Genomic DNA, 13,195 nt, shown 5'->3' on the forward strand with positions numbered 1-13,195 from the left:
GGGGTGGTTAAAAAAAATTAAATACGTAAAGGAATACGTATTACCCTTTATTCTCAGCACATGAAAGGTCATGTGTAAAAATGTATTGTTATAGTGATAAATTACAATCATTCTCAGCCCGGTTCAAAAAGTACCCACTTCAGGATAAACGTGAAATTTTTGATAAGATGTTATAACAACAATCCTGAAAGACCCCAAAAAATAAAACAAACACAGGAATATGTATTAACCTTTATTTGAAGCATATATGGACGGTCATGCATAAAAATGTTTTTATAACAAAGTTATAGCGAAACAAAAATCAGGCTGGGTCTAAAAGACCCAGGAATGCATTGAAGGGTGGAGAAATGTTTTTTAATTTTTTAATTCGTTAAATATTGAAAGAATACACCTCAAAGAATATAAAAAGATAATTATATTTACTTTTGATATTTCGTTTTTGCAACAATAAACACCTGACAACTCTGGGTCACTAATTACCCACTTCTGGATGCAAAACTTTATTTTACTACTGCATCTAAGGGTTAAGGTAAAACTTTGGTGAAGGAAAAGACCTTTTAACTGTTTTTGCAGCCAGAATCTTCTATTTTTCAACATGCACTACCCCTCCATACCCCACCTTCTATCAACCTCCCTTTAAATATTGCAGTGGAGGTGGGCATTCAGCTTAGAATTCAGGAGGTGGACTTGAGAAGGTGGAGATGTTTCTGGCAAACCTTGAAATCAGAGGATAGCTGTTAGCCAAATTGCACCTTTGGTGGTCAGATTGCAAGGGGAGTGGGAAGGTTATGAAGTGGGAGGAAGGAACAGGTTAGGAGATATAAGGGGAGCTGTGGAGCTAATGGAGAACTAAAGTTGGGACTGGAGAGCTGTGGGTAAGGAATGGGGAGAGACCAGGAGAATAGAGTGGGGGAGTGAGCCGCAGGACAAAGTGTTGGTAGAAAGCCGTGGGAATGAATGGGGGCTACAGGGGGAAAGTGGTGAGGGAACCCAGAACCACTGGGAAGGGAGTTGTGGAGAGCTGCTTGTAATGGCGTGGTGCAGAGTTGTGTGGGGGAGAATAATCGGGGGAGGGTGTGTGGGAGAGCCACGAGAGAAGAGTCACTGATAAAAGGGGTGCGGGAGAGTTTTGGGGGAAAAGGTGGGAGAGAGCCACTGGGGAAAACTGTGGCAATAACCTCGGGGGAGTGGGATAAGGTGTCGGGCTCCTGGGAGGGAGTTGTAGAGGGCAGTAGGGAAAAGGGTGGTGGAGAAGGGAATGGGGATGTTTTTGTATTTTAGTTTTTTCGTCTGAAAATTTAAAAAAGGAATTTTTTTTTTTTTTATCGTTGTATTAAATCATATATTAGAGGGGAATTGAAGGAGGTTGAATGGAGCATTGGGATAGAGATATGGAGGGAGGATCTGGCCACTGTCATTTGAAGCATTCATTTTCTGCTCATATTCACTTTATCCTTTGCTCATCCTGCTCATATTAACTTTGCTCATCCTGCTCATATTCACTTTGCTCATCCTGCTCATATTCACTTTGCTCATCCTGCTCATATTCACTTTGCTCATCCTGCTCATATTCACTTTGCTCATCCTGCTCATATTCACTTTGCTCATCCTGCTCATATTCACTTTGCTCATCCTGCTCATATTCACTTTGCTCATCCTGCTCATATTCACTTTGCTCATCCTGCTCATATTCACTTTGCTCATCCTGCTCATATTAACTTTGCTCATCCTGCTCATATTAACTTTGCTCATCCTGCTCATATTAACTTTGCTCATCCTGCTCATATTAACTTTGCTCATCCTGCTCATATTCACTTTGCTCATATTCACTTTGCTCATCCTGCTCATATTCACTTTGCTCATCCTGCTCATATTCACTTTGCTCATCCTGCTCATATTAACTTTGCTCATCCTGCTCATATTAACTTTGCTCATCCTGTTCATATTTACTTTGCTCATCCTGCTCATATTAACTTTGCTCATCCTGCTCATATTAACTTTGCTCATCCTGCTCATATTAACTTTGCTCATCCTGTTCATATTTACTTTGCTCATCCTGTTCATATTTACTTTGCTCATCCTGCTCATATTCACTTTGCTCATCCTGCTCATATTAACTTTGCTCATCCTGCTCATATTCACTTTGCTCATCCTGCTCATATTCACTTTGCTCATCCTGCTCATATTAACTTTGCTCATCCTGCTCATATTAACTTTGCTCATCCTGTTCATATTTACTTTGCTCATCCTGTTCATATTTACTTTGCTCATCCTGTTCATATTTACTTTGCTCATCCTGCTCATATTAACTTTGCTCATCCTGCTCATATTAACTTTGCTCATCCTGCTCATATTAACTTTGCTCATCCTGTTCATATTTACTTTGCTCATCCTGCTCATATTAACTTTGCTCATCCTGCTCATATTAACTTTGCTCATCCTGCTCATATTAACTTTGCTCATCCTGTTCATATTTACTTTGCTCATCCTGTTCATATTCACTTTGCTCATCCTGCTCATATTCACTTTGCTCATCCTGCTCATATTCACTTTGCTCATATTCACTTTGCTCATCCTGCTCATATTCACTTTGCTCATCCTGCTCATATTCACTTTGCTCATCCTGCTCATATTCACTTTGCTCATCCTGTTCATATTTACTTTGCTCATCCTGCTCATATTCACTTTGCTCATCCTGCTCATATTAACTTTGCTCATCCTGCTCATATTCACTTTGCTCATCCTGCTCATATTCACTTTGCTCATCCTGCTTAAATTAACTTTGCTCATCCTGCTCATATTCACTTTGCTCATCCTGCAAGCCCACTCACTGTTATAGCCAAGTCACAATTTCTCTACAATGCCTACATTTGGAGGGCAGCACCTGTGCGTTTGGACGTACAAAGCAGTCTGGCCGGAAGCCGTGCAAGCGCAGAACCTGTATCGCCCGTTTGATGCTCACGTGGTGCAGCTGACTCGTAACTTTGAGCAACAGAAGGTCATCCTGGGAGTCAGGTAAGCACATCAATTAAACACAACACATGTATCATGTATACCACAGTGTTTTATAAGCTTTCGACACCTGGCCAGTAAGTGAATGCTTTACATGCACTGCATCATGTCTACCTGAGAGTGTGCTCACCACACAAGGACTAAGCGGGACATTTTACAAAATACGGGATGCTTTGGGAGTGGGAGTGTTTCCTGAAGCATCACAGTGTCACGGGGAGGGAGGAGGGTGTCAGAGCCATAGTCACGTGACTTCACCTTCATGGGAGCAATCATCTCGGATGTCACTTCAACCATGACAGGACATGTCAGTTAAGAAAAACGAAAACCTTGCTTTCGGTTGAATTTGTCTAAATCATTCATTTGAAGCTATGAGAGGGAAGTTCTCCTCGAAGTTTGTATAATTTGGAGGGAGCTAGCTCATCGGGATTTTAAAAACGCAGCCTTGCTGTCATTCACAGTGACATGTTTTGGGTGAAGTTTCGGTAAAGTGTCACCGAGCTTCCCAGTAGAGATGGGTAGTGCCAAAAAAGAGCCCCATATTTTGTGTACAGCTCCGAAAAGGTAACCGAGTTCCAAATCTGATTGTATTAATGTATAAGTACGACAGTCACAATACTTGCACAAAGTTTTACCAAACCCAGACCCTTCCTTTACCAGACTGGGTAGGTACATAATAAATAGAAGCCTTTTGATTATGGGCAAGCATCACCGACCTGCTGCTACATATCAATTTAGCTTTATTTTGACAAGTATGTTGATCACTCCGGTTTGTGTGTGTGTTTGTTTGTCTGTCCGCTCACTTATACTTGCGCACAGGTCACAATTTTAAACCGATCTTCACGAAGCATCACCAAATGGTAGAGTTCGTGGTCCGACAAAATCCTATCTATTTTTGAGGTCAAAAGGTCAACACAGGCCAAAGCTCAACCACTTTTTTCTGATTTCTAAAATCCTCAATTTTCATCCGATTGACTTGAAATTTTAATAGGATTTACATATCGGGTGACTGAATTCAACCACCAACTATTTTTGAGATCAGCATAGGCCAAAAGGTCAACAACCTTTTCAACTTTCTAAAATCCTCAATTTTCATCCGATTGACTTGATATTTGAATAGGATTTTCATATTAGCTAACTGAATTCGACCACCAACTATTTTTGAGATCAACCTGGGCCAAAGGTCAACCCCTTTTTTTAAATTTCTAAAATCCTCAATTTTCATCCGATTGACTTGAAATTTGAATAGGATTTTCATATTAGCTAACTGAATTCGACCACCAACTATTTTTGAGGTCAAAAGGATGCTCTACTGAGTGCCATTCTACTTTGTTCTGTTTTGCCAAGTGTCGCTCTGTGAGGGATTTTTCATTCTATCTGTTTGTCTGTTTGTTTGTTTGTCACCGACCTACAGGTCACAATTCTAAACCAATTCTAAACTTCACAAACCTGTAGAGGTCGTCATAATTGAGAAGCCTATTGATTTTGAGGTCAAAGGTCACCTGAAGGTCGAATTTCTAAAAATCCCATTTTTTATCCGATTGACTTGAAAATTGAACAGCATTTGTATATCGAGTCACTAAATTGGGAAACCAGCTAATTTTGAGGTCAAAAGGTCAATTCAAGGTCAAACTTCCAAAATCATCTATTTTCATCTGAAAATGCGTCACTTTTCATCCTATTGACCCGAGCTTTAATCAAGATCGTCAATTTTATTTAATCTTGAAGTGGAGATTTTGATGGATCAATGGCAACCTTTTTGAGGGGGGGGGGGGTGGATTTTGCAAGTATCGTGCTTTGAATGACGTCTTCTTGCTTATTTATTTTACGGACGCATTTACTATTTACTGTTTTTACATAAATTTTCATTGAGATTTTTATTTCACAGTTTACAATTATAGAAATTACAATTTTCAAATGTTGGTTTTGATTGAGGTTTTTTCTTTTTCTTGTTCACTGTCTCCTTTACGGTTTTTTTTACATACATTTTCATTAACAGATGCTTTCTGACGGTTCTGTGGTTTTTCCCGGTGTACCGGCTTCGATGTCCGTCGTCATGCCAAATTTCAGCTTTCTATGCCACCCGGAAGGTACTGAACATTAACATCAGTCAGTCAGTGGTTAGAAAGAGCTTTATATTATATATTAGATTATATTCCTTCAGTGTTAGTAAAGATTGGTGCAGGATGGGGGAGCATACAATTGTATTCAGAACCGTTCATCTTGCTTGGAAATTTATTTTATTTATTTTTAACCAAAGTATAGCATACATGAATGGTGTGCACCTTACCACAGTCATGTAGTGTAACATACGGCCATCCACACGTGCCTCGTGGAATGTCTCTTTGTACTGTTGTAAACCCACATCGTCCAACCAACCTGCGTGACGATGAGCACTCATTAGCTTGTATGATGAAACTCTCTCCTTCTTTCCATATATTCACCACATTTATATAGGAGAATATTATTTAAATCATTTTTACCTCTACTATCAAAGATGGATGGCGGTCATGTTTTCACCCCTCTGTCTGCTTGTCTGTTTGTCTGTCTGTTAGGATGATATCTCAAAATGTTGTGGACGGATTCGGACGAAATTTGGTGGACAGGTTGGGTGCGTGACATGGAAGAATTGATTCGATTTTGGTGAAGATCTGAATCTGGATCCATATACGAGAATTATTTAATTGTTTAAGCGATTCTCTCCCATTGAGAAAAAAAAAAAAAAAAAAAAAAAAAAACCGTCTCTCCCATTGAGAGACGGGGCAAAAAACGATAAATAAGCATGATATTAAAAAATGACAAAACTTGGTGGTTGACTTGGTTAGACTACAAAAACAAGCCGATTAGATTTTGGTTCAGGTCCGAATCCAGATCTGGCCTATCAGTGGCCTCTACCAATGCTCTTCTAATTATAAATGAGTTTTTCTTACTGTTTATATTGAAAGATTATTTAAAACATTTTTTTATGAGAACACTTTTTAATTTCTATATTTATATATGGAGAAAGATTTAAAATGAGTTTCCATCATTGGATGGATAGAGACATTTTATTTCTGCTCCCTCTGAGATGGATTGTGATTATTCATTAGTCATTTTATTTATTGTATTTCTCACAAGTTTTGTTTTCTTATTCTTTCTCTAATATTTTGTCTCTTCTCTCTTTTGCCCTTCTGTTTGTTGTCATATTAGTGTTATATCACTCTTTAATTGTTTTTCTACAAGGTGTAAATATTTTAACTTTGGGGGAAGTTGGTTCCACAGGTGAGAAAAAGAGGAACCAATGAGTAGACGTGAGCAGTGAGTCTGGATTTTGGGAGTTTAACCATTAGAGGATTACTGGCAGCTCATGGTCTCCCTGCAGAAATCTGTGAGGCACAGAGTCAATAGAGGGCAGGGGGTGCAAGACCAAAAAGGAGGTGGTAGAATGCAGAGGCCACCAACCTGCCTGCGATGCAAAAGTAACAGGCCTGGACACTCAGCTAGTCACAGGAGGACCTTGCTTTTCATGGCACCAAGAAGGGCAAGGTGTGAGGTAGGCCAAAGGGGAGAGCGGTACTCCATCAATCTGTGAATGAAGGTCTTTTTGTTTGGCAAAAGTTTGCATTGCCCAAGACAAGACTTTGCGTGACAAAGGATGCCCAGTCATGGGTTAGCTTTGGAGGACATGCTGGAAATAAGGTCTCCACAAGAAAGATCATGGCTGATGGTGAGGCCCAATTAAATGTTTTAGTGACCACCTTTTGAAGGGGTTTGTTTAGGAAGTAAATAGGAAGGTTTTCCAGATGGTGCTTTTGGAGAGATGGGGCAAGTGTGTGGGATATGTCGGGGTTGAAAGACATATTACAACTGCTGGACCAGTTCCTGATTCTATCAAGGACTGCTGAGAGCGAAGAGGCTCTTGCTGCCTGTTTGAAGGATGAGAAATGATACAGCAAAGGGTGGAATCATCAGCGAAAAGAGAGGCAGGATTTTCCAAGAAATCAGAAAGGTCATTGATGAAGATGAGGAAAAATACTGGGCCAAAGACACTGCTTTTTTTTTTGCTTTTTTTAATGCTGAATCGAGGCTCGTGAAAGAGCTAACATTTATTTCACAAACAAATCAACCAGACAAACAAAATATATAAAAAGAGGGAGCGGAAGACAAGATGGGGAGAGAAGGGGAAGCACACAAACACAACATTTGAGAGCAGGGAGAAGTGTGGGAGGGAGAGGGCTTGGGGGGAGGAGGCGGAACTCCAGCTTTCACAGGGAGAGGAGAGAAAGAGGAACCCAAGACCTACACACTGAATACAGCAGTGGAGGAAGTCAGTGATCCATAAGATGAGGTGGCCTTGGATGTCATAAGCAGAGAGTGTGGAGATCAATGTGGGGCACCAGACTTTATCAAATGCTCGAGATTTGTCCAGAGAGATGGCCCTGATCTCATGTCTGAGAATGAAGGCTTCTATCTATTGTTGGGAGAGGAACAGTAGTGCGTCCAAGGTAGCATGGCCAGGTTTGAAACCGAACTGATCTGAGATCAGTTCATCAGAGAAAAGGAAGGATTTTATGTCAACTGTAATGATAGAGTCCATGACCTTCCTTATAATTGGAAGCAAGCTAATAGGCCTGTAGTTAGAAGGATCCATTTTTACACCATGTTTTTGTATTTTCGTGATTTTTGCTAAACTTCCAGGCAGATGAAAACTGAGCCAGAGAGAATGATCAAGCGAATGTCAAGCCTGAGAGAATTATCAAGTGAAACTGGGCTGGTGCTCCAGCGACACACCTGGCTCGTCTTCACGCTGTTCAAACCAAAGCTTTCAGAATCTTTGGAATCACCTGCGATGAAGCTAACCCTGAGGGCCTTTCACTCGCTCACCGCAGGCAGGTTGGTGGTCTTTCTGTCTTCTACCGACTCCTCTCCAGCCTAACTCCCCCAGCTCTGTCTGTGCTCTGTCCCCCAAATATTCCTTCAGGTCGCACAAAATCTGCCAGCAACCCTCTTATGGTTAAACTGCCAAAATCAAGACTCTCTGCTCACTTTCACTCTTTTCGTCCTCTTTTCTCCCGCCTCTGAAACAAACTCCCACATTCTCTTCAATCTCACTCCTCTCTCCAAGTCTTCAAAACAGCTGTTCATCACCATCTCTTATCTTCCCCCCATCCAAAACCTTCATCTTTTCTACCCCCATTAATTCAACCCAGATCCACTTTTTTGAAATACCGACTTCATTCCTGGAAGTCCTAGCAGTGTCCATGTGTTTTATACCTCTCCCACCCCGTCCCCCTTCCCCTTCCCCTGCCCCCTCCCCCCCAAGCCCTCTCCCTCCCACAGATCTCCCGATGTCCCTGTTCTCTACTGTTGTACTTGTGTGCTTCCCTTTCTCCCCCCCCCCCCCATATTGTCTTTCTGGCAATTAGATCATGTGCGACCTGTAGGAATATTTGGGGGATAGAGCTGGGTGTGCGAGGCTGGATAGGAGTCAATAGAAGACAGAAAGACCACCTAACTGCCTGTGGTGAGTGAGTGAAAGGCCCTCACAATCGGCTTCATTGCGGGAGATTCCAATAATTCTGAAAGCTTTGGTTTCAACAGCGTGAAGCCGAGCCAGGTGTGAGGCAGAAGCACATGCCCAGAGGGTGGAGCATTATTCCATTGAGCTGCAGATGAAACCCTTGTATGTGGTGAGGAGCTCAGGTGTGCCAAGGAAGGACTTCGCACGATAGAGGATGCCCAGTCGGCGACTGGCTTTGGAGGCCAGCTTGGAAATGTGGTTTTCCCAGCAAAGATCATGGCAGATAGTGAGACCCAAAAGCTTGAGTGACAGAACTTCTTGGAGAGGATTGTTGAGAAAGTAGAAAGGAGGGCTGTCCAGCTGGTCTTTTCAGAGAGACATATTAAGAGTGTGAGATTTGTCAGGATTGAAAGACATGTTCCACTTGTTTGACCAGTCTGTGATTTTGTCCAGGTCTGCAGAGAGCGAGGAGGCTGCAGACTGCCAATCTGAGGGATGAGGAATGGGGTGGCAGAGAGTGGAGTCATCAGCAAAGAGATAGAGAGGATTTTCCAGAGAGTCGGAGAGATCATTGCTGAAGGCCAGAAAAGGCACAGGGCCCAGAACACTGCCTTGGGGAATTCCAGCCAGAACAGGAAGGGGCGATGGGAGAAATCCATTCAGGGCCACACGTTGACTACGACCAGAGAGGAAGTCCGCAAGCTATGCGTGGAGATTTCCATGGATACCATATGATTTTTTTTTTTTTTTTTTTAATTTTAAATTTTAATGAAATTAATTTAATTTTATTAATAATGATTAATAATTAAATTAATAATTTCATTTAATTAAATTTTAATAAAAAAATTTATTTTACATTTTTTAAAATTTAAAATTGTATTTATAAAAAAAATAAAAATAAAAAAAAACCTCCTCCACTTCCTCTAATTTTTGTCTCACCTCCTTTATTTCCCGGTGCACCCCCTCGATTTCTTCCTCTAAGGCCACCTTGGTCGTCTCTATGTGCGTTCTTACTTCCCGTTCTTTTGTCTCCATTGCCTCTGTCACCTCGTCCAACCTCTTTGTCAACCCCTCGTGTACCATCTGACATTCCCTCTTCATCGCGATTAGTTCTTTTTTTATTTCCTTTTGTGTCGCTTTCACCCCTCCTATTACCGCAGTGTTTGAAGGATGAGAGTTTGGTGAGCAGGGCGGGGTGCCAGACCGTATCCCAGGCACGTGAATTGTCAAGGGAGACAGCTCTGATTTCCTGTTTGGCATTGAGGACCTCCATCCATTGTTGAGACAGCAGAAGCAGCATGCCAAGAGTAGAATGACCTGGTCTGAAGCCAAATTGATGATGAGATCAAGCCATTGGAGAAGAGGAAGGATTTGATATCCGAAGCAATGATGGATTCCATGACCTTGCTGATAATTGGAAGCAGGCTGATTGGTCTGTAGTTGCAAGGATCTGTTTTTGCACCTTTTTTGTGTAAAGCTGTGATGTTGGCTGATTTCCAAACTGATGGCAGATGACCTTGAGCAAAAGAGAGGGTGAAGAGAATAGAGAGAGGGTGTGAAAGAACGGCAGAGCAGGATTTTAGGACCCGTGGGCTGATGCCGTCTGGTCCAGTTGCAGAATCAGAGTCGAGGTTTGACAGAAACTTCTCCACCTTGTCAGGAGAGAAGGACACAGAGTCCAGGAGCAGCTTGGTTCGACTGGGTAAGGTGGGAACAGAGAGAGATGGGTTTGGGAAACAGGATTTTGAGGCAAACACAGAGTTGAGGCATTCTGCTTTGTCACGTGCGGAGTCAGCTGTGTGGCCATTTGAGGTAAGGGAGGGGATGGAGGGGGAACAAACACCAGAAACAGATTTGACCAGACGCCACCAGGATTTGGAGGAAGGAGACAGGTTTGAGAGTTCATTCTTGAGTGTGGAGAGATAGTGCTTCATGGCACTCCGGAGGGTAGACCCACACTTTTTCCGAGCTTGGTGGAAGGAACTGAGATTGCCTTCAGTTGGATTGGCCTTCCAAGAGGCAAAGGCAAGTTGTTTCAGGGCAACTGCCTTGCCACAAGATTCAGTGTACCATGGACGGGAGGAAGAGTATGACAACTGAAGACGAGACACATACACATCATCAAGACACATACACTGATGTAGTCGGGACCTCTCCACTTTCTCAAGTGAGGAAGACACAGTATCCAGGAGCATTTGGGTACGAGAGGGTAGGATAGGTGTCGGGAGTGACTTCCCACACTCACGCAAAATCATTCCTGACTCTGCCTTCCACTTATGCAATCAGTGTCTAACCTTCAAAACCTTTCATTTCCTGTCTCAGAAGATTTTAGAGTGCCTCAAGGCAGCATCCTGGCCCAGTTTATTTCCTCATATATGCAAATAGCATTGGTAATGCTCTTCAAACCCCTTTTTCCTCTTTCTAGAATCTAGATGATTCCACATTATACTTGCAAAACCCGATACCAGAGAGACTAGCAACAGCTGTTTCCCTCCCTGCTGATCATGAAAGGATCAAATGCCGGTCTGAGAATGAAAGGTCATTCTATCCAGGCAAATCTCCCATTCTCTCTCAACCTGTCTGTTTTCAAGGCAAACAAACCGACGTATTTCCTTTATCAACCAATGGATGAGGTTCATTTTCTTGAATTTGATGTCCTCACAGGGCAGCCCTGTCCTTTTCTGGGTGGGCCATGTATTTAAGAAGGCCTACCTCTTCTGGGTAGACCTTTGGCCTCCAAAGTCAGACTCAGACTGGGTATCATCTTTCATCCATGCCCTTCACTCTGTGCTTTCATTCCGTGCCAGGCCAGGATTTGTGTTCTTCCAGTGACGCCCATCTGTGTTATTCTTCCAAAGTCCAGGCTTACTGCTCACGTCCATTCCTTTATTCCTCTTTTCTCCCATCTGTGGAACTCCATTCCTGTGTCAATTCAATCACACTTCCCTTCAGAGCATCGGATGAGTAGTAAACCACCATCTCATATCATTTACCATCTCTACTCGTGATCTGTCCTCTGCCATTAATTATACCTCATTAAATCCTCATCCTGGCAATGGATGGAATCGGCAGAACATTCACTGAGGTATGTTAACTACTTTGGAAAGCAGGAAGAAGCTGATGACATTTCAGGCATTGCCCCTCAAGGTGCTAAAACGAGAGCTAAAACAAAGGAAAGATGAACTAAATATTCGGTTAAACAAATTTGTATTTTTCCATACTTGTGACCCATGTGTAGTCCAGCTGTCCCCAGCCACCGTCCTCTCCAGATCCGATGGCTTGCAGTGCCAGTGTCAGCTTCTTCCTGTGCAATGGCTGCTTCAAGCTCAACTCCTGCCCACCAGGTACATAATTTAGCGTCTGCCCTTCTGTTTAAGATGTCTTCCATAAATCTCGGCCTATGTTTCCCAGTTTTTGCCCCGCACTCACTCTCTCCAGTTCCTGGGGCGATGCTTGAAGCAGCGTTTGCCCAGAGTCGATCCACTGCCGTGCGAGTCGAACGTACATTCCCAATCCCAGGTCATAGAGCCAGGCACAGACCTGCTCGGTGGTCCAGGTAGGAAAGCCTCCTAAAGGTTCCCTTAAGACAACATGAAGCACACATATAATGAATCACATGGATATTATTCCCTATTTATTAGCTTCTTCTTAGATTACTAATAAGTACAAACAATGCAAGCTTGGCTCTGAATCAACATTATCAGGAAGCTACCAAAAAAGTGAGCAGGTTTGTTGACATAATCAGGTAAAACATACTTATCGCAGCGGTAAATTGTGACTACTACTTGTGGGTTTGAGAGGCTGACATCCTCACATGATCTTTAGTATATACAAGTGTGATTTTTAGTTCAACTAGTTTGAGTTGGTCGCCCCCTGGAGGTGTCTGTGTGTCTATGTCTTGATCAGAGGCACGAGGAACATCAATTCCTCAGCTTTTGGCTTGTATACCTCTGTGTCATCAGATCAATGGAATTCCGGCTACTGTTGGCTGATTGATATTGGGATAGATCAGTTGGTGGTGTACGTGCCTCAGATCTCTCTCGCCTGGCTTCGTTCCTTGATGGAGTTGGATATAAAAACTGCAGTTCTACTGCAATGATAACAGGGAGCACTGTATCCTGTAACATGATGTCTTTCAGATGAGGAAATAAAGATGACTGAACCGTCTACATTTAGATTATGGAATGTTCAAAATCCTATAGGGTCATTCAAGGAGAGGAGTGTGCCAGTACTGACCAACTTCAGTCCCCAGTGTTAGCTGTAACTGAAGAAGGTGGAACTACAGGTGTGGTCAATAGAACACAAGCACGAGAGTCCAACATGGCCTTTTCCTGATGAATAGGTTCCCCTTTGTGTTTTGTTTTCCCTTATAAGTGTTTTTGTCATTACTCCCATGCATTAATATAGATTAGCTTGTATTCTCATATGGTTTCCTGTTTGAGGTTATTTTCTGGAAATTCATGGGGATACATCAATGACTGTACGTTAGAATAGGTCCCGACGTGTTAGGGGTTTCAACTTGACCCATATTCAGAACATTTAAAGTCTGTCTTGGTTTGTCATCACAATGATACTTGAAAGATCCTGGAAAGTCACATCCAACACATAAGGTTCCCTGGTGTAGTTATATCTGTAGCAATTCTGTTTAGCTAACTTACCCCTCCATCTTGTACTGATGGAACAGGA

General features: G+C 42.4%; 1 protein-coding gene across 20 annotated transcripts in view; it reads right to left on the reverse strand.

Annotated features, from left to right (window-relative positions):
- The window catches only part of LOC137432331 (liprin-beta-1-like), a 141,949-nt gene that overhangs the window by 13,731 nt on the left and 115,023 nt on the right, over positions 1–13,195 (reverse strand). For all 20 annotated transcript variants that reach the window (XM_078783089.1, XM_078783087.1, XM_078783083.1 and 17 more), the window contains 4 exons: positions 11,939–12,089; positions 11,731–11,842; positions 5,300–5,388; positions 2,885–3,004 (listed from right to left, as the gene is read on the reverse strand). In XM_078783089.1, coding sequence (XP_078639215.1) covers positions 2,885–3,004; positions 5,300–5,388; positions 11,731–11,842; positions 11,939–12,089 — 472 coding nt within the window. The remainder of the gene's footprint in view (positions 1–2,884; positions 3,005–5,299; positions 5,389–11,730; positions 11,843–11,938; positions 12,090–13,195) is intronic.

Source organism: Myxine glutinosa, chromosome 8 (genome assembly GCF_964187855.1).
Source record: "Myxine glutinosa chromosome 8, kmMyxGlut1.1, whole genome shotgun sequence".
NCBI classification, from domain to species: Eukaryota; Metazoa; Chordata; class Myxini; order Myxiniformes; family Myxinidae; genus Myxine; species Myxine glutinosa.